Source organism: Rhinoderma darwinii, chromosome 6 (genome assembly GCF_050947455.1).
Source record: "Rhinoderma darwinii isolate aRhiDar2 chromosome 6, aRhiDar2.hap1, whole genome shotgun sequence".
NCBI classification, from domain to species: Eukaryota; Metazoa; Chordata; class Amphibia; order Anura; family Rhinodermatidae; genus Rhinoderma; species Rhinoderma darwinii.
The window spans coordinates 81,640,973-81,667,828 of record NC_134692.1 but is presented as its reverse complement, the minus strand read 5'-3'; the positions used below and the strand labels follow the sequence as shown (position 1 = coordinate 81,667,828).

Genomic DNA, 26,856 nt, shown 5'->3' with positions numbered 1-26,856 from the left:
TGATTTTCTTTTTTTTTTTTTTTTTTATATAATCTATCTCTCACTAGTAAAATTAATCTAGCCTAAAAATTCTAGACTGTTCATGACTTTGACAGTGGGCAAACTTACAAAATCAGCAAGGGATCAAATACTTATTTCCTTCACTGTATATACATATACACACACACGCACACGCGCACGCACGCACACACATGCATACATACATACATATACACACAAATACTTGAGCACTTCTACAGACTCATATATGACCTAACCTTTTATAAAAGATCTGCCATGTAGGCAGTCCAGGTTCGCAGATGGGATCCTTTTACACTTCCCCCACCCCAGGACACCCGTGAATAGGAGCATAGGTAAAAAAGAAAAAAAAAAGCAGCTGATAACCACCTGCACAAATCACGGAGGAGAGGGACAGCACAGAAAAGGCAAAGTTTCCTCACATGCTGTTTATCTAATACTGCTGTGACTCGTGAGCCTGCCTCTTCTGTCTTCTCCGACCCGACCGCTGGAGGAAGCTTCGGCAGTTGCTGTACACAGTGCAGAGAGGGGAGGAGATCGTTCAAGGACTACGGAGGATGTGCTGCACAAAATCTAAGGAATGCTGCACAGCCACTATTCACTTGTATTTACCTGAAAGTCAGTGGCTTCCAGCTCCCTTCAAACTCCACGCCTCTGCTACATACGTCAGGGTGCTGATGTCAGGACATAGTGTGCTAGCCGGCTCGGGCCCCTCTGACACTACGGGCCCCTTAGCGGCTGCTACTGCGGTAGTTCCACCCCTGTTGTAAATATATCACTCTGTGTGTAATGAATCTATATAATATGAGTTTCACTTTTTGAATTGAATTACTGAAATAAATTAACTCTTTGATATTCTAATTCATTGAGAAGGACTAGTGTATATATAGGGGAGGCCCAGTCAAAAATTTGCTATGCGGCCCAGTCTTTCCTAGTTATGCACCTGCTATTGCTTATTCTGGCAATGGAGGCTCTTTAAAAGATTTCACAATATACTTTGTGGTGAGAATGCTTTCATCTTGTCCTGCAATTATCAGTCTCTTCCTTTACAGCAGCCATTTCCCTTTACTAAGGCAATGTGCCTGGGGTCTGGAGTCCTGCTTCAACTTGCTGTGTGTGCATACAGTACTTGCTAAAATGAATGTGTGTGGGGTGAAGTGGAGGCAGAAGGCTATGTCAGCAGAATACATTCTTTAGCTGTGCTGAGCAAGGGAGATGAGAACAGAGTGATAGAAAACCAGGGTCCTACATTCCAAATAGTACCAACTATATGCAAATTGGATTATTAAACCTCTTGGTTTGTTATATTTGTTTAATTAGATGCAATTACAATATGCAGGGTGGAACTGGCCCACCAGAGTACCAGAGGATCCTCCAGCAGGCCAAAGTACTGACACAATGGGCCCATACATTAAAAGGGCCACAAAGATCCCGCAGAAGACAACTTAATTTGAAACTGTGGAGACATTCGCTTACTGCTAATCACTATATTTTTATCGGTTTATTCACAAATGATCTATCAGACTTCATATGACCACCGTGCACAATGTTAACCATACCTCACAACTTTTGAGTGTGAAAAAGAGGGACACTACTAGCAGCGCATGTTTTTTAAGCCACGCCCATGAAACACGCCCGCATAAAGCGCATAAAATAATGCACAGCTCCTCCTTCAAATAACAGCATATTCTCACTGCCGATCCCTAGACTTACAAAAAAAAAGTCTAGAGGCTACAAGCCAGGAGGGGGTGTCTTCAAATTGTCTAGCACTGTGCAGCGCCATTTTGTGAGTGACTGTACAATGGTAGGACATGATCACAGCAGCAGAAGCTACAGGTCACACCAAAAGGTTGAGGATGAAAAAAGTCAAGAGGGAGACCCTGTGGTGGATGACTTTTCAGTTGACAGGTAGCAGAGTTACATGATGGGGAATTGTTTTTCCTGTCGTGTAACTCTGCTACCTGTCAATGTAAAAATCATCCGCCAGAGGAAAAAATGTTTCCCCATGGAGAAGGACAATGAATGCATCAGCTAGAAATTAGACATGAGAGGGAAAAAACATTGGCCCTTCCCACCCTGGAAATTCCAACCTGCTGCTACTTTATTGTATCTGCCAGGTTAGAAAAAATGAGGTGGAGCCCCACGTCGTTTTTTTCAATCATTTATTGAATATTTGAAAACAAAAATCCCCCCCCCCCCCCCCCCCAATTGTTATAACCAGCCAGATACAATAAAGCAGCAGCAGCCTAGCTTTACAAGGGCCACGATTTTTGGCTCTTCTCAGCCTAATAATACCAGCCTGCGGCCGCCCCAGTGACCGACCATCGCTACAGATGGTCGGGTACAGGATCATACCCGTCTCTTCCCAGCACCCCTGGTGGCAGTGGGTACCGGGGTAATAATGGGGGGGTTAGTGTTAGCCTCTGCAACGGCTAATACTAATCCCCGCTTTAGCAATGCACGTCCATCAGAAAACTGCCATTACTAAGGCGCCAATAAAGTATTAACTTAAGAAAATATTTTATTATTGAAATAAACTCCACCACACAACCCCCTTTCACCATTTTATTTAAAAAAAACAAATAGTCCAAATGGTCCAGCGGAACCTCCAAAACAAAAAAATAAAGTTAGTAATATGAAAAATTAAAAAAACGTATACTCACCTCCAGCAGTCTTCTGTCTTCTCCCCTTCACTGCAATATAAACTAGACACCAATGAACTTCTGAAACATCATATATTACAAATTAAAGGGGTTTTCCCACAAACACATGTATCCCCTATCCACCAGATAGGGGATAAATGTGTGATCGCTGGGGGTCCGACCACTGGGGACCCCAGCAATGAGAACTGGGGCCCGACAGTCCCCCGAAGTGGCCAGCGCTCCATTAATTTCTATAGGACCTCTGTCTCCGGCAGCTCCATAAAACTGAATGGAGCAATGGTCGAGTAAGTGCACCAGCGCTTCATTCTCATGGACCACTTCGGGGAATTTCGGTCATCTGAATCGACCGCGCTATTGATTCCGTCAAAACAGAACCCTTTCCCAATGGTTACCAACGGAAACCATTAACGTTTCCGTCACCATTGAGATCAATGGTGAGGGAAACGGAAACTAAGGTTTGCCTTTCCGTTGAGGGGTTAACCTGACGGAAACATCCGACGGAACCCCTCAACGGAAGGGCAACACTGATGTGAACAGGCCCTAAAGGAGTTTTTCCAGTCCCTAAAAGCTGATTGGTCGGGGTCCGACTACCGGGACCCCCCCCCATGATCAGCTGTTTTGAAGGGGGTGCAGCGCTCGTACGAGTTCTGCTTCCCCTTAATTTCTTCTTCCTCACTGTGAATGGTCCACATGGATGTAGCGGTGATTCACAATATTACAGACTTCTCCCATTGAAGTGAACAGGAGAAGAATGCTGCAATACCAGTAAATCACAGCTACATCTGTGTCGATTCACAGTGAGCAAGTAGAAATGAAGGGGCCGCAGCACTCGTACGAGCACTGCACCCCCTTTAAAACATATCACAGTGACGTGGTCACGCTGAGTGCAGGCAGCTCAAGGGACAGGTATAACATCGTTGCGGGGGGCGTGGCTGGTGACAGGGAGGGTTCGGGCATGGCGGGACATCTTTCAGACCGCCCGGGACGACAGTGAAAAACCGGGACTGTCCCGCTGGATCTCGGACGGTTGGGAGGGAGCTATGATGTTAACAACGGCAATGTAACTAAGAGGGGGCATGCAAATGTTCTGTATAGCTGGACAATGGACCCTCACAATAAGTTTCTCTGGTGGGCCCAAGGTTCCACTCAGTCTTACAAATTATGATGATTATAGAGACCTTTCAGTATATGGCATCAGTAATCATGTTTCCTATCCCTACCGCGAAATATTACATATACAAAATTCCTCTAGATTAATACATAGCTGGAGATCTTCTAGATTAATATAAAATTGCATGTTTAAAATACTGGAGGAAGACCTCCAGCGCTGTTCATCTGTATGTACAGCTTCCATCTTTTCAAATATTACAATCCGTTACAGTCTAGCTAGAACTGCCAAGATGGAAAGATCCAAAGTCTTCCATTCCATCTTTTTATTTAGAAACCTAGAAAAATATTTTTCTCAATGTAATTATTAACTTGTCTCTTAGCTGAGGAGTGGCTTCATTTCTAAGAAACTCACACCAGTTTTATTAATAAAGGCAGATACTGGATAATGGTTAGGAGATGTTCACATGACGTTATGTTAACACGTTTCCATACACCAAAAGTAGTCATAGGCCCCCATTCACCCGATGAAGGCCAACGTCTTTCTCCTGACAGTTAGCCCCAGTGTGATGTGAACAGAGCCTTTTTCACTTCTAAAAAACATGCTATTGTCCCATCCTGATGGCTGCAAAACCCTCTCCGCTCTGTAAACAAATGTTTCTAACATAAGAACCAGCAGCACATCATGGAAATAAGCTGTGCAAGGCTGGGTAGGGCAGGGCCTTGGATATTTCACATATCTTTCTAATTTTCCCACAATTGCTTTGGTTAGCAAGTGGAGCTTCGACGATTATTTTTCAACAATTTTTTTTTCCACTGCTGGCTTCCTTTTTGGCTTGCCTTTTAATTAAAGCATTCTGATTTATTAATGTCTGTAGACTTTATTATTTTTACACTATTTTCAGTTACCAAACCTAATATAACGATATGTAGACATTCTTCATACAGTTACACATGCGCATATACAATTTTATATATATATATATATATATATATATATATATATATATATATATACGCTACCGTTCAAATGTTTGGGGTCACCCAGACAATTTTGTGTTTTTCCATGAAAACTCACACTTATATTTATCAAATGAGTTGCAAAATGACTAGAAAATATAGTCAAGACATTGACAAGGTTAGAAATAATGATTTTTATTTGAAATAATTTTCTCCTTCAAACTTTGCATTCGTCAAAGAATGCTCTATTTGCAGCAATTATAGCATTATAGACCTTTGGCATTCTATCTGTTAATTTGCTGAGGTAATCGTGAGAAATTTCACCCCATGCTTCCAGAAGGCCCTCCCACAAGTTGGATTGGCTTGATGGGCACTTCTTGCGTACCATACGGTCAAGCTGCTCCCACAACAGCTCTATGGGGTTGAGATCTGGTGACTGCGCTGGCCACTCCATTACAGATAGAATACCAGCTGCCTGCTTCTTCCCTAAATAGTTCTTGCATAATTTGGAGGTGTGCTTTGGGTCATTGTCCTGTTGTAGGATGAAATTGGCTCCAATCAAGCATTGTCCACAGGGTATGGCATGGCGTTGCAAAATGGGGTGATAGCCTTACTTATTCAAAATCCCTTTTACCTTGTACAAATCTCCCACTTTACCAGCACCAAAGCAACCCCAGACCATCACATTACCTCCACCATGCTTGACAGATGGCGTCAGGCACTCTTCCAGCATCTTTTCAGTTGTTCTGCGTCTCACAAATGTTCTTCTGTGTGATCCAAACACCTCAAACTTCGATTCGTCTGTCCATAACACTTTTTTCCAATCTTCCTCTGTCCAATGTCTGTGTGTTTTTGCCCATATTAATCTTTTCCTTTTATTAGCCAGTCTCAGATATGGCTTTTTCTTTGCCACTCTGCCCTGAAGGCCAGCATCCCGGAGTCGCCTCTTCACTGTAGACGTTGACACTGGCGTTTTGCGGGTACTATTTAATGAAGCTGCCAGTTGAGGACCTGTGAGGCGTCTATTTCTCAAACTAGAAACTGTAATGTACTTGTCTTGTTGCTCAGTTTTGCAGCGGGGCCTCCCACTTCTCTTTCTACTCTGGTTAGAGCCTGTGTGTGCTGTCCTCTGAAGGGAGTAGTACACACCGTTGTAGGAAATCTTCAGTTTCTTGGCAATTTCTCGCATGGAATAGCTTTCATTTCTAAGAACAAGAATAGACTGTCGAGTTTCACATGAAAGCTCTCTTTTTCTAGCCATTTTGAGAGTTTAATTGAACCCACAAATGTAATGCTCCAGATTCTCAACTAGCTCAAAGGAAGGTCAGTTTTATAGCTCCTCTAAACAGCAAAACTGTTTACAGCGGTGCTAACATAATTGCACAAGGGTTTTCAAGTGTTTTCTAATCATCCATTAGCCTTCTAACACACTGTACCATTAGGACACTGGAGTGATGGTTGCTGGAAATGGGCCTCTATACACCTATGTAGATATTGCATTAAAAACCAGACGTTTGCAGCTAGAATAGTCATTTAGCACATTAACAATGTATAGAGTGTATTTCTGATTAATTTAATGTTATCTTCATTGAAAAAAACTGTGCTTTTCTTTCAAAAATAAGGAAATTTCTAAGTGACCCTAAACTTTTGAACGGTAGTGTATATATTTGTCTATAAAATGTAACGTTATGAAAAGTTGCTTTGAAGTGGTACACGGTTATGTCTAGTGCAGAGCCTGAGCTAGTGGTGGATGATACAGGGATTCAAAGCACACCAAAGGGACCATCCATGTGTCATGCACCTCCCCCTCAAGCTCTGCACTAGGGAAACCCTTTTTAAATATAATGAAAATCTGATTTTTTTTATTTATTTTCCCCCGCAGTCTTCCCTTATAGTGTGGGTTCACTTTTGGTGCCTCTAAGGCAGGGGTCTCAAGCACGCGGGCCACATGCGGCCCCTGGGGCTGTCATCTGCGGCCCACGGGACACAGAGCCGCTAGACTCTGGAATTCCCTGACAGCGCTGTCCACATATGAACAGCGATGTCTGGGGCTTCCCCAGAGCCGGAGTCCCGTGCAGAGCGCTAGTATCGGCTCTGCTCCGGGACTCTGTGGAATTCCCTGACATCGCTGTCCATAGGGCACTGCGGCCGCATCCACAGAGGGCACTGCGGCGCTATCTAAAAAGGGGCTGCCCAATCTTTAGTAGTGTTATAGTAGTTCAAATTTATTAACAATCATTTTGTGTTGTATCAAATTTGAAAGTTATGCGGCCCGTCAACTTCCCATTTTATCTATATGCGGCCCACTTACCCTGCCGAGTTTGAGACCCCTACTCTAAGGTGAACCTCCACTTGCATATTGGGGTATTTCATGTACAGCAGTTCTCTATTAGCTAGTATCAGAATCACTTACTTTATAAAAATGTGTCTTTTGTGCATAGGCAAAATGCAAGCTGCTAGAATATATTCATAGTGGAGTCTAGGTTTATCTATTACCTACGATCTAAATTTGTGCTTTTAATTAGCGACCTGTCCAGAGTCTTGGATGCAGCTTGCTCCTGAACACCTTTAATGTGAGTTTTCTATATATAGATTTATGTAGAGCCTCGAGGTAATTGGCATTGTTGTGGAGATGACTGTAGAGTCTCTGCGGTTTCCTTTCCCTCATGGGAAAATCCCATTACACCGCTTTTAAGTAGCACAGATGTTTAAGGGTGACATCATGCAATGCACAGCTTTGCATTGAAATTGGAGATGATCAGGATATGCTGAACAAAGACATGATCTCTTGTTACCATGGCCAAAAGCAGAACATCTTTAACCTTTTGTAATAAGACCAGATACATCAGTCCTTGGTCATTATGGATGAGTGAAAGGGGTTTTCCCATGAGGGACATTTATGATGCATTCACAGGATATGTCATAAATGTCAAATAGATGCGGGTCCCACCCCTGGGACCTGCACCTATCTCTAGAAACGGGGCCTCCTAAACCTCTTGCTTTTTGTGCTCACACTGACTCCCGGCCACTTCCTGTTTACATGGTCGTGAGTTACGGAAACAGCGTAACTCGCTGAGCTATTCTGTTTTCGTAAGTCCCATAGAACTGAATGGTAGTTACAGAAACAGCGTAGCTCGCATTCTACGCTGCTTCCATAACTGCCATTCACTACTATGGGAGTTACGGAAACAATATGTAGCCTTCTATTTGGCTATTCGAGCCAAACTAGCATATGTATAAAAATGAACATAACTTTTAAAATAATGAACCTTTTTTTAAAACAAATCACACTGTAGTTATCAGTATCAAAGCGCCTATTTGATTAGTTAGGAGATAAAGAATTAAAGTAGGGATGCACGATGCATCGAAACTTCGATACTGTTTCGATACTCTGCATCCCCAAATGGTTCGATACCGTTATTTCATGTATTTCGATAATTAGCTGCGCAGCCGCATAGCTTAGCATTGTAACACATGAATGTTTGAGAGCGGGGTCGCGGCTGTGTAATACAACCATTACCCCGCTCCTGAGTCCTGACAAGTGCGCGGGGTCAGGATGATGTGATGCGGCCAGCGCTGCACTAATGAGCGGCGACACTGAAAACAGAACATGGCGGGCGCACTGCAAAACACCCATGTTCTGTCTTCAGTGCCTGAACAGCCTCTCATTAGTGCAGCGCCGGCCGCATCTCCTCATGCTGACCGCGCGCACACTTGTTGTCAGGAGCGGAGCAATGGCTGTATTACACAACCGCAGTCCCGCTGGCGGAGATAAGAGAAACCTCTCATCTCCGCCGTTATTCCCCCTAAATGCTGTGATCAAAGCAGACTGCAGCATTCAGGGGAAAATGAGAAGGGGGGATGCCCCTTGGATCGAGTCACAGGGAATTCCTGTGACGCGATTGAGGGACATACCATATATGGGCAGACAGCCCAGGGTCCATTGAAGGACCCCAGGGCTGTCCTACCATATTTCCTGTTATTTGGGCATACTTAGTACACAGGCAGTTGTTAGTACATACCTATCAGTACACAGGCTAATGTATTGTAATATAGATATATGGCAGTACATTAAAGTTTAAAAAATAAAGTAAAAACATAAAGTAATGTTACATTTTAAAAAATACACATACACCTTTTTTACAATAAACATTAAAATAAGTCTCAATACATAAAATATACACATTCAGTATTGGCACGGCCATAATAACCTGCGCAACAATTTTTTTGCATAATTTATTATGTGTACGCTGTAAAAAAATAAAATTAAAATTGCTTTCTATCACTTATTGTGAGGCACGAGGTGTGATGAACTTAACCTCCATGTGCCTCACATTAATAGTAATTAACCCCATCATGTACCTTACATATTAATCCATTATGACTGAGACACATGATGGGGTTAATTACTATTAATGTGAGGCACGTGGAGGATTAAATTAATCATCACACCAAACGCCTCACATCAGAAAACGGAAGAACTTTTTTTTTTTTTAATTACTGTTGGCAAAGTATTGAATTGGTATCGAAATCGCAATACTACACAAAGTATCGGTAGCGAAGTCCAAATTCTAGTATCGTGACATCCCTAAATTAAAGAACTGGTGATAGAGCCTCTTTAACCAAAGGGCTTTTTTTCTGGGAAAACCTCAAGGACAGCTGCTCTGCAGCACAAAGCCAATTATGGTTTGAAGTTGGATGCAAAATATTCCTACAGGTGTCTCAACTTTAGGAGAATAATTTCAAACCCTCTGATTCTTTATAACCAGTATTGGAACAGACTACATTACAACACCCTGTAGGGCAGGATTTAGACAGTTTTTTGCTCTTTAGGACAGAGCACATTCAGGGGCGTAGCTAAAGGCTCATGGGCCCCGATGCAAGAATTCTTACTGGGCCCCCCCCCCCCGCAAACTTCTCATGGCCGACGGTCCGCAGCCTTCAGCTGCATCGCTGGGTCTCCTAAGTGACCCAACAATGCAGCACTAGCAGCCGGGGCGTCACTGAGGCTGGGTTCACACACCCTATTTACGGACGTAATTCGGGCGTTTTAGCATTGAATTACGTCCGAAAATGCGGCTCAAAAGCGTTGCGAAACATCTGCCCATTCATTTGAATGGGTCTTACGATGTTCTGTGCCGACGGTCATTTTTTTTACGCGCCGCTGTCAAAAGGTGGCGCGTAAAAAAACGCCCGCGTCAAAGAAGTGCCTGTCACTTCTTCAGACGTAAATGGAGCCGTTTTCCATGGACTCCATAGAAAAACAGCTCTAATTACGTCCGTAATGGACGCAGCGAAAGACGCCTGCACATGCCATTACGGCTGAAATTACGGTGCTGTTTTCTCCTGAAAACAGCACCGTAATTTCAGCCGTAACGGACGCTGCCGTGTGAACATACCCTCAGGGCTTAAAATGTCAGGGGAAATAGCCCCAATACATATGTGTCCGCGCAAAAAAATGTGTGTATATGAGACAGCATAGCATATCTATAGCACTACGACCCTATAAACTATGGATAGGATTAGATACAGTGGCTCAGCAGACAGTATCACACATGATAGGATTAGATATAGGGCCCAGCAGACAGTATCACACATGATAGGATTAGATACAGTGGCTCAGAAGGCAGTATCACACATGATAGGATTAGATACAGTGGCCCAGCAGACAGTATCACACATGATAGGATTAGATACAGTGGCTGAGCAGACAGTATCACACATGATAGGATTAGATACACAGCTCAGCAGACAGTATCACACATGATAGGATTAGATACAGTGGCTCAGCAGACAGTACCACACATGATAGGATTAGATACAGTGGCTCAGAAGGCAGTATCACACATGATAGGATTAGATACAGTGGCTCAGAAGGCAGTATCACACATGATAGGATTAGATACAGTGGCTCAGCAGACAGTATCACACATGATAGGATTAGATACACAGCTCAGCAGACAGTATCACACAAGATACGATTAGATACAGGGCCCAGCAGACCGTATCACACATGATTGGATTAGATACACAGCTCAGCAGACAGTATCACACATGATAGGATTAGATACACAGCTCAGCAGACAGTATCACACATGATAGGATTAGATACAGGGCCCAGCTCGCTGACATTGCGGCTCCAGCGCTGGACCCAGGATAGGTAAGAATAATAATTTTGCTTCTTTGTGTTACTGATTATTTTTGTGTTCGTGTTTTTTTTACAGGTTCGGTTGTTGGACTTCGGATTCGAGGACTTCAATGACGGCGTTTTTTTTTTATTCTCAATAAAATGGTTAATGAGGGTTGTGTTGTTTTTTTATTTCAATAAAATATTTTTTCTATGTGCTTGTATCTTTTTAAACTTTATTATCACCGCCTTAGTAATGGCCGCTGGCTGATTGACAAACTCCATTACTAAGGCGAGGCTTAATGTTAGCCGGTGCAGAGGCTACACTAACCCCCATTATTACCCCGGTATCCACCGCCACCAGGGGTACTGGGAAGAGCCGGGTACGAACCAGTACCCGACCATCTGTAGTGACGGGCAGGCACCGGGGTGGCCGCAGGCTGGTGGTATTAGGCTGGGGAAGGCCATAAACAGTGGCCCTTCCCACCCTTGTAATGCTGCCTGCTGCTGCTGTGTTGCATCTGGCTGGTTATGAAAATTGGGGGGGGGACCCCACATCGTTCTTTCCAATTTTTTTTTAAATGACGTGGGGTCCCCCCCATTTTTCATAACCAGCCAGATACAATAAAGCAGCAGCAGGCAGCATCACCAGGATGGGAAGGGCCACTGTTTTTGGCCTTTCCCCTCCTGATAATACCAGCCTGCGGCCACCCCAGTGGCCGACCATCACTACAGATGGTCAGGTACTGGATCGTACCCGGCTCTTCCCAGCACCCCTGGTGGCGGTGGGTACCGGGGTAATAAAGGGGGTTAGTGTAGCCTCTGCACCGGCTAACACTAAGCCCCGCCTTAGCAATGGATGCTGTCAATCAGCCGGCGGCCATTACTAAGGCGGTAGTAATATAGTTTAAAAAAAAAACACAAAGACATAGAAAAAATATGTTATTGAAATAAAAAAAACCCACACAGCCCTCATTAACCATTTTATTGATAATAAAAAAAAAGCTGTCATCGAAGTAGTCCTGGAATCCGACGTAGTCCAACGACCGAACCTGTAAGAAAACACACAAAAAATGATTAGTAACATGTGTTAGGCTTAGATACAGGGCCCATGTGTGATACTGTCTGTGGGACCATGTATCTAAGCCTACCACAACGTAGGCTTAGATACAGGGTCCAGCACACAGTAATCTTATACAGTATAAGATTACTGTGTGCTGGGGCCCTGTATCTAAACCTACAGTGTGGTAGGCTTATATACAGGGCCCACCAGACAGGATCACACATGGGCCATGTATCTAAGCCTACCATGTGATTGGCTTAGATACAGGATCACACATGGGCCATGTATCTAAGCCTACCATGTGATTGGCTTAGATACAGGGCCTAGCACACAGGATCACGCATAGGCCATGTATCTAAGCCTACCATGTGATTGGCTTAGATACAGGGCCCAGCAGACAGGATCACACAATCTGTGATCCTGTCTCATGGGCCCCCTAAGCCTGCTACATCGTAGGCTTAGGGGTTGTGCAGTCCCTAAACATTGATGGCCTATCCACAGGATAGGCCATCAATAGCTGATGTGTCTCTCGGGACCCGCAAATCAGCTGTTTTGAAGGGGCCGCAGCACTCGTACGAGAGCTGCTTCCCCTTCATTTCACTACTCGCTCACACTGTGAATCGCCGACACCGATTCACAGTGTGACCGGAATGAAGTGACAGGAATGAAGGGGAGCAGCTCTCGTACGAGTGCTGCGGCCCCTTCAAAACAGCTGATTGGCGGGTCCCGGGAGTCGGTCCCCGCCAGTCAGGGCTAAGCTTACCTTCCTATTCGGCCGCGGCGGGAGTTCTGTAGTCTCCATGCTGTGCGCGGCGGCATAGCGCTGTGACGTCATGCGCTGCGCACAGCGCCTGACGTCAGGACCTCCGCTGCTATCCGGAACCAGGAAGGTAAGTAAAGTATGTTACTATAGTAACAGGGGCCCGCGGCCCGAGTTACTATAGTAACTTTTTATTGATATGGTGCGGGGGGCCGTGGGCCCCCCTGGCTTCGGGGCCCGGTCGCAATTGCGACCGCTGCGACCCCTATAGCTACGCCAGTGAGCACATTGCTATCATAATAGCAAGAAAAAGGCAATTAAGAAATGAAGACAGACAGACAATTGTAAGCCTTAGAAGTGTAGGTCTGGCCTGCAGACAAATTGTCAAGATAGTCAAGATGGCAGTCGGTACAGTTTCCTAGACCATCAAAACACATTTGGAAACCAGTGGAAACTCTGACAGGAAGAGGTCTGGCAGACCAAAGGCCACTACATAATCAGATGACAAGTTTTTTAGAGTTTCAACAGTTTGCGTGATCGACTCCACTCAGCACAAAATCTTCAACACTGCTTAATGCAGCAAATAAGCAAGTTTCCATTTCAACTGTGAAAAGAAGATTCTATCTGCAGGTTTGACAGGTCGCGTATCCGTAAGAAAGCCACTGCTAAAGATTGCAAAAAAAAAAGGACTTGACTGGGCCAAGCAGCACCTCTAGTGAACTACTAAAGATTGGAAGAAGGTCTTATGGACTGATGAATCAAAAGGTAACATCTTTGGCACATCACGCAGGTTTTTTTTGTACGTCGTCGATTACGTGAAAGGATGCTTCATCAGTGTGCGACACAAACTGCCAAACATGGAGGAGGAAGCGCGATGGCCTGGGGCTCTTTGCTGGATCCAGAGTTGGCAACTTGCAGTGTTACTGGCACACTGGACAAAAAGGGCTACCACAGCATTATGATGCGCCATGCAATACCCTCTGGTGTACACCTACTTGGTCAGGGGTTCATGTTACAGCGAGACAATGATCCAAAACATACTGCTAGGTTATGTCAGAACTACCTAAGAATGTGAGAAGAAAGGAAAAGAGCACATATACAAATAGCGCACACCAAAAGATGGCAAAATAAATCTTTATTATGTATTCAGTACACACAGATTTTAAAAAGTACAAAGACTAAATGTCCGTAATATAATACAGAACAAAAAAAATCAAATGATCAAATGATACAATGAATGCACAACAATGCAGGAAAAATGTATAAACCTACCTCAATTGTAAAAAGGACTCAAATAAAACCAAATTGAAAATATAATCTGTTCTATCTCCAACTAGAAAGGTATATCTATATCTGAAATCACATGTTTTTCGGGGTCAGGGAGGAAAAGACAATCCTTGAGAAATGTAACAACCTGGTCCCAAAACCCGGCCACTTGTGGGCATGAACACAACAAATGATAGAATTTACCATGTATAAGTCTACACTTAGGGCATAATCTGTGGAGTCTAGTGGTGCTGTTCTATGCCCTATGCAAAATGTAACTGGCTCTAACCCAGTCTTCCTCAATCAAAGCGCCTAAATCTGCCTCCTATTTTGTTTTGAGCGGTAGGAGTGCAGAATCCTTGGATTTTCAGGAGAGGGGATTGTAAAAACTGGAGAGTATATGACTGGTGGGAGGGGAGAGCAAGAAAATTAGGAAGAAAGAACCTTAATAAGATATACCCCCTGGCCCATAACCCGTAGGTATGAGAATATCTGGGAAGAGGGAAGAGTAAACTCTTCCTATAGTTCCAGACAGGGTTTAAGGCCAGTATCAAAGTAGAGGTGGGATATATACCAAATCCTATTCTTACCCCAGGTAATTTCAAAGGAAAGTTGCAAAAGCTTCGGGAAGGCTTTACAGTGCCACAGAGTAGTGTGTCTCCAGTAAGAGACGCTGAGTCACATGCCAAACCGCAAGGCCTGACATAGGGGCAGATAATTCTGTAGGTGTCTACCAGTATGTTGTAATCCAAAGAACAGGAGATAGAGGGTGGGGGTAGTAAGTGCAAAATGGGGAAATTAGTAATGTTTGGACTCTCACACGTTTATCCGAGCCCCACCTTGTCATATGAGATAATTGGCTGGCTATATAAATCCTCCATAACTCTTACCTTAATCCGCTCCCATTTAGGAATCTGAGGGGGTGAACAGTGTGCATTGCTTCATATATGCAGGGTTGCATATTCCTAATTTATACGTTTTTCTTTGATCTGATAATATTTTCTGTGGTTTCTCACTTTTTTCCTTCCAGAATTCAGTAAGTATCCATCATGTTGCAGTGAGCATTTCATTGCATGCTTTGTGTCAAGTAAATTGCCTTGTGTGATAAGATGAAGTGTGTGGGCTTTAGTGTGCGCAATATGACTTGTGCATCCCAAATATAACTTCTGTTTGCTGATGTTTGAAGCATTTGTGGTAGATGTTTTCCAGGCTTGTGTGTTTTATATATGGCTTTGTTATGCCGTGGGTTAATTGTTCCTTATAATTTACAGATAATTCCATATTGGATATACGATTGCTTGTTTAGTCATCATTATAGATTCTTATAATAACTTTTTGGCTGTTGACATATTTGCAAAATGGAAGAAGCATCTTCACGCTTGTGAATTTAGTACACTTGTGTTTTTGATGCCCTCTGTGAGATTAACGCAGTATAATTTAGAGTTTTCAGAATCTAAATTACTTTTAAAAATCAGGACTTCTGACCCGTCAGAGACAAGTTTGGGTACAAGACAATAAATATAATACTATGGATCCCTGCTTCATGTTGATATTGACTAATGAGTGGAGTTTTGGTGGAATAAGCTTTCATTATTTATTTTCAGGAGAACAGTTTTGAGCAGTTTATCATCAACTACTGCAATGAAAAGCTGCAACAGATCTTCATTGAATTGACCCTTAAGGAGGAACAGGAGGAATATATACGTGAGGTAATGTGGATTATTAACATTTCCTATATAATGCCATATGTTGAACATGAAAAAATATATTTTATGTGTATGGCACTGCATCACTTCATAGATAACCATAGCTGAACGCCTTAGATTTGGCTGCAGTCAGATTACGCTCTTGTAGCCCATAGAAATAAATTGCGTTGCCTCACTGTGTGAGATGAAATGAGCGCATCGCAAAATTTGCTGCAATGGCACAGCTGGGACAGCCCAATTCAGTAGGGGGGGGGGGTGCCCTGCCCAGATGGTAGTTTTGTGAAACTCTAGCCGCAGGGGAAGCAATACAGCAGCTAAAGAGAAAAAGGGACAAGCATCACTATAAACATTGAGACACTTTACATGTGTTATATACGGCCCATTGTCAAGTTTTAGTTTGGAGACACATGTGCTCTAGTAAGGGTATATATAGGATTTCTATGTATTTAATCAGAGTAATTTTTATAATATATATGCAAAAAAGTTATGCATTATTTTAAAGAATAGAAATTCAAAATGTAAAGGTAATGTGTCATCAGAAAATGACCTAATGTGGTTTTTATGTTAAACCTATTTAAAAAAATTAAATAAAAATGTTGTGATATTTTTAACAGTCCTCTCATTATCATCTCAGGCAGGATTACAATGACCGGTAACGCCTTTATATAGATAACACAGGATCCACCATTGACATTAGGTGATGGACACAACTGTCCTCTATCCCTTCCTGCACAATGACCTCTCCACACGTCACAGAGCTCTGCCATAAAAGTCAATGGGTCCGCTCGAGAGTATTTTTTATTATGGTCCATGTGGCTGCTGTAAAGCATATCTCTAAGAGTAGGGACACACAGGGCAGATACGTGGCGTAAAATGACAGCGTGTTTCCGTCCTGGAAAACACAGGGAATGCCAGATGAAATAGCGCACCAAATTGTGGTGCAGTTTTTCGGGCGGAATGTCCACTGCGGAAATACTGCAGGAAAACAAAAGTTTATACTTACCACCCGGGCATTGTCATAGCGACGCGTCCCTCTGCTCTGAGTAAAGGCCGGAATCCTGGGATGACGCTGTAGTCCATGTGACCGCTGTAGCCTTTGGCTGCAGCAGTCACATGGGATGAAATGTCATCCCAGGAAGCTGGGCTGTACTCAGAGCAGAGGATCCCATCGCTATAACAACAGCCAGGGGTAAGTATAAGGTTTTTTAATAATTTTAAATAAAGCATTTTTTTTTTTTAAACTCTTCTTTTGCGGCGGAATCGTAGCATTTCCGCCACAAAAGTCGCAAAACGGCCATTTTATGCAAGTTTTACCTTCCCATTGAATTCAATGGGGAAAACCTGCAACAGAAGAGCAGCGATTCCGCAGCGTAAAGTGACATGCTGCGGATTAAAAAAAACACCATAGGTCAATTTATAAACCGTTTCTCAGCAAATTTTTTTCGCTGTGTGTTACATAGTTACATAGTTAGTACGTCTGAAAAAAGACATGTCCATCAAGTTCAACCAAGGGACGGGAAAAGGGAAGGAAAAATTTCTATACATAGGAGCTAATATTTTTTTGTTCTAGGAAATTATCTAACCCTTTTTAAAGCCATCTACTGTCCCTGCTGTGACCAGCTACTGCGGTAGGCTATTCCATAGATTCACAGTTCTCACTGTAAAGAAGCCTTGTCGCCTCTGCAGCTTGAACCTTTTTTTCTCCAGACGGAGGGAGTGCCCCCTTGTTTTTTGAGCGGGTTTTACAAGGAACCGGAATTCACCATATTTTTTGTATGTGCCATTAATATATTTATATAAGTTAATCATGTCCCCCCTTAGTCGTCTTTTCTCAAGGCTAAATAGGTTTAATTCTTTTAATCTTTCCTCATAACTTAGATTCTCCATGCCCCTTATTAGCTTCGTTGCTCTTCTTTGTATTTTTTCCAACTCCAGGGCATCCTTTCTATGAACTGGAGCCCAGAACTGGACTGCATATTCTAGATGAGGCCTCACTAATGCTTTGTAAAGTGGCAATATTACATCCCTGTCCCGCCAGTCCATGCCTCTCATGGCATCCACACTGCTGCTACTGTACTACGCTGCAAAGAATCTGCAGTGTATATGCTGTGTGTGTACTTAACCCTAAGGCCTTATTCACACGAACGTGTTATACGTCCGTGCTACGCTCGTGATTTTCACGCGCGTCGCACAGACCTATGTTAGTGAATGGGGCCGTTCAGACTGTCAGTGAATTTCACGCAGCGTATGTGCGCTGCGTGAAACTCACCACATGTCCTATACTTGTCCGTGCTTCGCTCAGCACGCACCCATAGAAGTCAATGGGTGCAAGCAAATCGCGCTCGGCACACGGAAGCACTTCCGGGTGCCGCGCGTGATGCTCGCTACAGTAGTAAAATAAATGAATGAAAACATAAAAGCACCTCGTACTTTTCTGTTTGTAAACATAAAAACAGTGTCAGAATGATGCCGCCTGTGCAAAAATCACACCGCCGCGCACCATATGCTGATGACACACGGACCTTTTCAAAGTGGCTGTCCCCATAATCATGTACAGAAAATACAATCAAAAAATCTACAATCAAAAAATAAAAATGGATTTGAAAAATGAATGTTTCCCGATCTGTTTCTAATTAATAAAAAAAATCTAGATGACACATTCCCTTTAATGAATAATCTGTCCCTGTGGAATACTGTGACAGCTCCATGTCTGTGTCCGTTATACGGTCTGTTTTTACAAGTGAGAGTTCTTACCAATTCATTGTTTATGCTTTATTGGAAGAGAGCCATGCTTTTGAATAAATTTGCACTGCTGTGTCAGGCTCCTGCTTGCACTAACAGGTACAAAGTACATCTTGATAGTCTGAGGCATATCTGTTCTTACTGCCAGCATTACATTTGCACAAATTTGTCTTTTGCTTAAAAAAAATGTCACATGTTCTGGGTGTCCTTGCAAAATGAATACGGCAGCTCTAGCAACTCAGTGTTCACTGAATTTAGCTCCATTGTAAACAATAGCACTGTACTATGTTAACCCATTAATGCTCTACGGCCTATATATATCTGTGACGCGTGGGTGAACTCACAAACTCAGTGACGGATGTTCGGAATTATACGTCCTAATTTGTAGGTACTGCAACTGTACCTACGAGATCAACAGCATTAGCACAGTTCTTATACACAACCGGGCTCCTGCCGCAACTGTTTGGATCGGAGATAACGCCGATGCCATGGGTGAAATGCTATAGGGCCAAGCATTATATAAGTGATCAAAAGATCGCAGCTTCTAGACCACTAGTTGGGAAAAAAAAGTTACCGTATTTTTCGGACTAAGACGCAGTATTTAGCAAGAATAAATCTTGCTAAAAAGTCCCCGTGCCTTATAGTCGGCAATCAAGGGACCCGGCAGCGCCGGGCTCCCTGACCGCTTCTTACTTAACCCCTTCCCGACCCGTGATGTGCCGGCACATGGAGCGGGGAGGGGATGATGTATGGAGCAGGCTCACGCGCTGAGCCCGCTCCATACACTGCAGGTGTCAGCTTCTGACATTCTGCTCTAACGGCCAGGAACAGCGATGGCGCTGTTCTTGGACGTTTAACTAGTTAAATGCCTCAATAGCGACTGCTGCATTTATAGTGGTTTTCCCATGAAGGACATTTATGACATATCTTGTGGATATGTCATAAATGTCAGATAGATGCGGGTCCCAACTCTGGGACCCGCACCTATCTCTAGAACGGGGCCGGCGTCTTCCTGGTTACATGGTCTAGTTACGGAAACAGCGCAACTCGCTGAGCTACGCAGTTTCCGTAACTCCCATAGAACTGAATGGTAGTTACGGAAAGGAAAGGAAACCGCATAGCTCAGCGAGTTACGCTGTTTCTGTAACTCATCCATGTATTGCTGTGTATTGTACCAGCGATCTAATGATCGCTGGTTCAAGTCCCCTAGGGGAACTAATAAAATGCCTAAAAAAAAAAGTTAGAAAGTTTCAGGAGTGTAAAATTTTTTAAAAGTAAAAAAAAAAACCCTTTGCCCATTTTTTTTCCCCAAGCACAATGTAAAAATAAAAAAACTGGTATCGCTGCGTCCGTAAAAGTCAGAAACTATTACAATATAGCATTTTTTGACTCTCACAGTGAATAGCTTAAAAAAATATAAATTTAAAACCCCTGAATCGTTGTCTTTTGGTCACCATAGCGCTAAAAAGAATTAAATAAAAATAGTATGTACCAAAAAAAATGGTGCTAATAAAAACGAAAACTCGTTCCGCAAAAACTGAGCCCTCACACAGTTAAATGATGAAAAAATATAAGTTATGGCTCTCAGAATGTGGTGAAACTGAACCTAAAACCTGGGTGCGTCTTATAGTCCGAAAAATACGGTAAATAAAAATAAATTAAAAAATAGGACAATTTAAAAAAAAATAATCATTTGGGTCCTGTTGGGGGATGGAGGGGGTTTGCTAGGGTAATCAAATGATGATTAATATCTTTTGTACTTTCTAATTAAATTTTTCATCATTAAGATAGTCGCAATAAAGATTTTTTTTTTTTAAAATAAATAAAAATAAAGTTAAAAAAACTCCCCTATATCACATATCTCTATATCTATATCTATCTAGTTACATAGTTAATAAGGTTGAAAAAGGACACCGGTCCATCAAGTCCAACCTATAATACTACCGTTTTAATACATAGGAAGGCAAAAATGAGGTTGATGCAAATTCTCATTAGGGGAAAAATTTGTCACCGACTCCACATATGGCAATCAGAATAAATACCCGGATCAACTTCCTATCTCCAGAGTCTAGTACTCATAACTTGTAATAATATATTTTTCAAGAAAGGCATGAAGGAATCAACCATCACAGCATCCCTGTGGCAGAGAGTTCCATAGTCTCACCGCTCTCACAGTAAAGAATCCCCATCAGTGTTGATGGTGAAAACTTTTTTCCTCTAGACGTAGAAGATGCCCCCTTGTCCTTGTTACAGGCCTATGTGTAAAAAGATCATTAGAAAGATTCCTGTACTGTCCAATTTATACGTAAGCCATCTATTTTTCTAAACGGAATAGCCCCAAGCTTCATAACTATTCTTGGTAATGCAATCCACCCATCCCCCTAATTACCTTGGTCGCCCGTTCTAGTTCAGCCATGTCCTTCTTATACACAGGTGCCCAAAATTGTACACAATATTCCACGTGTGGTCTGACTAGTTATTTGTATAGAGGCAAAACTTATGTTCTTGTCATTTGCATCTATGCCTCTTTTCATGCACCCCATGATTTTATTTTCCTTGGCATCAGCTTGCCTGGCACTGGTTGCTAAAAGTAAATGTACTGTCCACCAATATCCCCAAGTCGTCTTCCGTAGCAGTTTTACACAGTCTTTTACCATTTAGTGCTTAAAGAGACTCTGTCACCCCATTATAAGTGGCCTATCTCTTACATAAGGAGATGGGCGCTATAAAGTAGGTGACCGCAGTGCTTTTTATTTAAAAAAAACTATCTATTTTCACCACGTTATTAGCGATTTTAGCTTTATGCTAATGAGTTTCTCAATGGACATCTGGGCATGTTTTACTATATGACCAGGTGGGCGTTGTACAGAGGAGTGTATGACGCTGACCAATCAGCGTCATACACTTCTCTCCATTCATTTAGTCAGCGCATAGGCATCCTTTTAGATCACTATGTGCTGTCTTATACTAACACATTAACGATACTGAAGTGTTTAGACCAGGGGTCTCAAACTCGGCCGGGTAAGTGGGCCGCATATAGAAAAAATGGGAAGTTGACGGGCCGCATTACTTTCAAATTTGATACAAAACAAAATTATTGTTAATCAATTAGTTATTTGAACTACTATAACCCTATATTACTATAATAATAACACTACATTACTATAATAATAGTGCTAGGTTTAAAATTTGAGATATTTCTCCACGTGCTTATTTCAACAATCCAGCTTTCCAGTTTAAGTGTCGCTAAATGCAGTCCGGCGGCTCAGTTAGCACACATGTCAAGATTGGGCAGCCCCTTTTTAGATAGTGCCGCAGTGCCCTCTGTGGATGCTGCCGCAGTGCCCTCTGTGGATAATGCAACACACCCCTAGATAAGGCCACAGTGCCCTCTGTAGATAAGGCCACAGTGCCCTCTGTAGATAAGGCCACAGTGCCCTCTGTAGATAAGGCCACAGTGCCCTCTGTAGATAAGGCCACAGTGCCCTCTGTAGATAAGGCCACAGTGCCCTCTGTAGATAAGGCCACAGTGCCCTCTGTAGATAAGGCCACAGTGCCCTCTGTAGATAAGGCCACAGTGCCCTCTGTAGATAATGCAACACACCCCTAGATAATGCCAGTGTCCTCTTCAGATACTGTCACACACCCACTTGTAGATAACGCCACAGTGCCCTCTGTAGAGGCTGCCACAGTGCCCTCTGTAGAGGCTGCCACAGTGCCCTCTGTAGAGGCTGCCCCAGTGCCCTCTGTAGAGGCTGCCCCAGTGATGTCAGGGGCTTGCCCAGAGCTGGAGTCCCAGGCAGAGCGCTAGTAGGCTCTTCCTGGGACTCCAGCTGTGCTCCTGACATCACTGGGACTCCTGCTCTGGGGAAGCCCCTGACATCATTGTCGATGTATGGACAGCGATGTCAGAGGCTTCCCCAGAGTCCCGGAGCAGAGCCGATAATAGCGCTCTGCCCGGGACTACGCTCTGGGGAAGACCCAGACACACTGTCCATATATGGGCAGCGATGTCAGGGAATTCCACAGAGTCCCGGAGCAGAGCCGACACTAGCGCTCTGCTCTGGACTCCGGCTCTGGGGAAGCCCCAGACATCGCTGTTCATATGTGGACAGCGATGTCAGGGAATTCCACAGAGTCCAGGAAAGAGCCGACACCAGCGCTCTGCTCCGCTCTGGGCAAGACCCTGACACACTGTCCATATATGGGTAGCGATGTCAGGGAATTCCACAGAGCCCCGGAGCAGAGCCTGTACTAGCGCTCTGCCCGGGACTCCGGCTCTGGGGAAGCCCCAGACATCGCTGTTCATATGTGGACAGCGATGTCAGGGAATTCCACAGAGTCCCAGAGCAGAGCCGACACCAGCGCTCTGCTCGGGACTCCGGCTCTGGGGAAGCCCCAGACATCGCTGTTCATATGTGGACAGCGATGTCAGGGAATTCCAGAATATCGGAGCAGAGCCAATACTAGCGGCTCTGTGTCCCGCGGGCCGCAGATGACAGCCCCAGGGGCCGCATGCGGCCCGCGGCCCGCGTGCTTGAGACCCCTGGTTTAGACAGTGAATAGACATTCCACGGGATGTCTATTCACAATCCCGACACTTCATTAATGTTTCTGTGGTAGACACAGCAGAGCAAAGCGTAATCTCGCTGTAACCTGTCATTTACAGCTTGATCTCGCGGCATCCATAGTAAGGCCAGGCTTAGCGTTAGCCAGTAAAAAGGCTAACAGTAACCCCCTATTATTACCCCAATACCCACCGCCACCAGGGGTACCGGGAAGAGCCGGGTTCGACCCAGTACCCGACCATCTGTAGTGATGGTCGGGTACTGGAGCGACTGCAGGCTGGGAGGGACAAAAACCTTGGCCCTTCCCATTCTGGTAATGGTAGGCTGCAGCTGTTATGTTGTATCTGGCTGGATTTGAAAAATTAGGGGGAACCTACGTAGTTTTTTTTAAACTAATTTTTTTTTAAAAACGACGTAGGGTCCCCCCATTTTTTCATAACCAGCCAGATACAACGCCGCAGCAGCAGGATAGCTTTACCAGGGTGGGGAGGGCCACGGTTTTTTGTCCCTTCCCAGCCTGTTAATACCAGCCTGCGGCCGCCCCAGTACCCGTCCATTACTACAGATGGTCGGGTACTGGATTGCACCCGGCTCTTCCCGTCACCCCTGGTGGCGGTGGATCCCGGTGTAATAATGGGGGGGTTAGTGTCTGCCTTTTTACTGGCTAACACTAAGCCTTGCCTTAGTAGTTGACGTCAACAATCAGACAACTGCCATCACTAAGGTGGTAATAAAGTATTAAAAAAACACACAAAATATTTTTTTTTTTATTGAAATGAAAAGGCCCGTACACAAACCTCTTTGACCATTTTATTTAAAAAAAATGAAGTGTAAATCGTCGACGTAGTCCAACGCGAATCCTTGACGTAGTCCAAACTGTCCAGCGGAGCCTGCAAATCAAAAATTTGCAATAAGAAAAATAAAACAACTTATACTCACCCTGCACCGCAATAGAAACTAGAGGTCAATAAACTGTAATTTCTATTGTGGCGCACAGGACCTAGAGATGCGGCCGAAATATTAATAGATAATAATTCATTTTAGCGATCAGTTGGGATACCTGTACTCGGACCCCCACCGATCAAAACCTCTGACATGTCAGTGTGACGTGTCAAGAGTTTTTAAAAAGTTTAGTTACACTTTTTAAAGGAAAGGTGTTATAATTTGAAGCAGTCAGGCCCCCCCCCCCCCTTGCACTGTAATGACTACTGTGGGTGCTATGGGGGAAATTATACTGCATGGGGGGTCTGAGTGTCCGACTCTAATGGCTCTGTCGGGGGAGTTATCCCTCCCATAGAGCTCTCAGCAGTCAGTCAGATGCTCTGGCCCCCTCCCTTACAGCATAATAATAACTACTGAGGGCTCTATGGTGGGGATTATACTGTAGGATGAGGGGGCTGAGCATCTGACTGACTGTTGAGGGCTCTGTGGGGGGGTGGAGATAATCCCCCCATAGAGCCCTCAGTAGGTAATATACTGCAAGGTTGGGTCACGCAGGGCTGGCCGTAGTTTGGATGGCGCCCTGTGCAGGGGACTCTATTGCTGCCCTCTAGAAATACAGGCAAATATACACACATATATATGCACACATACATGAGGCATGTGTGTGTGTGTGTATATATATATATATATATATATATATATACACATACACACACACACACACACGACATGTATACATACTGTATATATACACACACAAAAATAAAGAGCAAGGAAGCAGCACTCAAAAAGCAGGAATTTATTCACCAAACAAATGCAACGTTTCACCTCCTCAATGGAGGCATTTTCAAGCAAAAATGCCGCCATTGAGGAGGTGAAACGTTGCATTTGTTTGGTGAATAAATTCCTCCTTCTTTTTGATTGCTCCTTCCGTGCTCTTTATTTTTGGATGTTTATCATATAAGGAGAGGTCACTCCTTATTTTGAAGCATAGCATCTACCATATTGGTTTATTGCCACAGTGCTGCTCCTATCTTTGTCAATTTTTTATATATATATATATATATATATATATATATATTATATACACACACACGGCATGTATACATGTACACATGTACCCACACGCCATGTATACATGTACCCACACGCCATGTATACATGTACCCACACGCCATGTATACATGTACCCACACGCCATGTATACATGTACCCACACGCCATGTATACATGTACCCACACGCCATGTATACATGTACCCACACGCCATGTATACATGTACCCACACGCCATGTATACATGTACCCACACGCCATGTATACATGTACCCACACGCCATGTATATGTATATATATATATATATATATATACACACGTATGTATGTGTGTATATATATATGTGTGTGTGTGTATATATATATATATATATATATATATATATATATATATATATATATATATATATATATAGCAAACAAGAAAGCAGCAGCACTCACACGGAATCAATCGATCAGGTGCCCAGCAAAACGTCCCGATCCTCGGACGTGTATTGATATACAAAGAAAGAAGATTTGCCTATCAGGCTTGATAAAGATCCTATTGTAGGATTGAAACGTTGCTGTTGTTCTTGGATTGATTAAACCACCACTTTTTTCACATTGGAGTGCTGCAAATCTTCTTTCTTTGTGTATATATATATATATATATATATATATATACGCACACACAGACACTCAAGGCATGCATACATATACAGGCACATATATAGACACACACACAGAGACACGAGGCATGTATACAGATATATATATATATACACACACACACACACACGAGGCATGTATACATATATATATATATAACACACACGTATACATATACAGACACATATATACACAGGCACAAGGCATGCATACATATACCGACACATATATACACACACACAGAATGGAACTGGTACCATCTCTCCAGCTGCACAGGTTTCTTGCAGGTTGGGCTGTGGGCGGAGCTTCCTCCACGGCTCTGCACTTGGTTCCTCAGTGTGTGTAACGAGGAGCAGAGAATATAGAGTCCAAAGTACAGCCTGCACTGTGGCACCCCCTACATGCTGGGAGGCTGCAGCGCCATGTCTCACTCCTCTGGCCGGCCCTGGGCGGGTACCCCCATAATGCCCACTGCAGTCAGTCAGATGCACCCTTTTTCAGTATGGTAGCGGCCCATCACTTTTGAATTCGTGAGGGCTGGAGGCTGAGCGCAGTAAGCAGCACTATGCCACTCTACTCTAACAACAATGATTCAGCCTTCTGCCCTCAATTCATTACTTACCAGCCGCTCTCTTCTTTTCTTCAGGAGAGAGCGTTCGGCCGCTCCTCCCGCAGACCTCCAGGTTCTCTATGCTCATATCTCGCGGTGCGTGCAACGTCAGAGAGGGGGAGTGTACTAGCGAACGTGCGCCTATCATGATGCACGTCTGCTAGGTAAAGTATTGTCCCATGCCCTCCCCACGTGTTGTCCCCCCCGGCCCTGCCACAAAATGCTGACCCCCTGTTTTTAGCTCGGTGGCAGGTGCGGCCCTGGGCGCTCCATAGCGAAGGGGTCCATTTTCTGAAATTCAGGGACAAGAAGGATGTGTTGATGCTAATATCCATTCATGACTCCATCTTCTCCCTTGTCCCTGTGCATGGTGCAACATCCACCATCACATCACGGCCTGTCTGCATGCAGGCCTATAACAAATATATGGGGGGGAAATGGATCTTTTTCACCGGATGCTCAAGCCGTACAATGCCATGCGGAAATCCAAAATTTGGTATAAAAATGTGGCAGTGATCAAATCCCTTCTCTTTGGGAATGTGGCAGAGGTAGGAGAAAGTTCTACCTCTGCAAGTAGTGATAGTTCCAGGGCAGCACTTAAAAATAGGCTGCGCCAAAAGA

At 43.7% G+C, this 26,856-nt stretch overlaps 1 protein-coding gene across 2 annotated transcripts in view; it reads left to right on the top strand.

Annotated features, from left to right (window-relative positions):
• MYO1B (myosin IB) overlaps window positions 1-26,856 on the top strand; it is a 376,700-nt gene that overhangs the window by 181,372 nt on the left and 168,472 nt on the right. For both annotated transcript variants that reach the window (XM_075829974.1, XM_075829973.1), the window contains exon 14: window positions 15,569-15,673. In XM_075829974.1, the coding sequence (XP_075686089.1) occupies window positions 15,569-15,673 (105 nt within the window). The remainder of the gene's footprint in view (window positions 1-15,568; window positions 15,674-26,856) is intronic.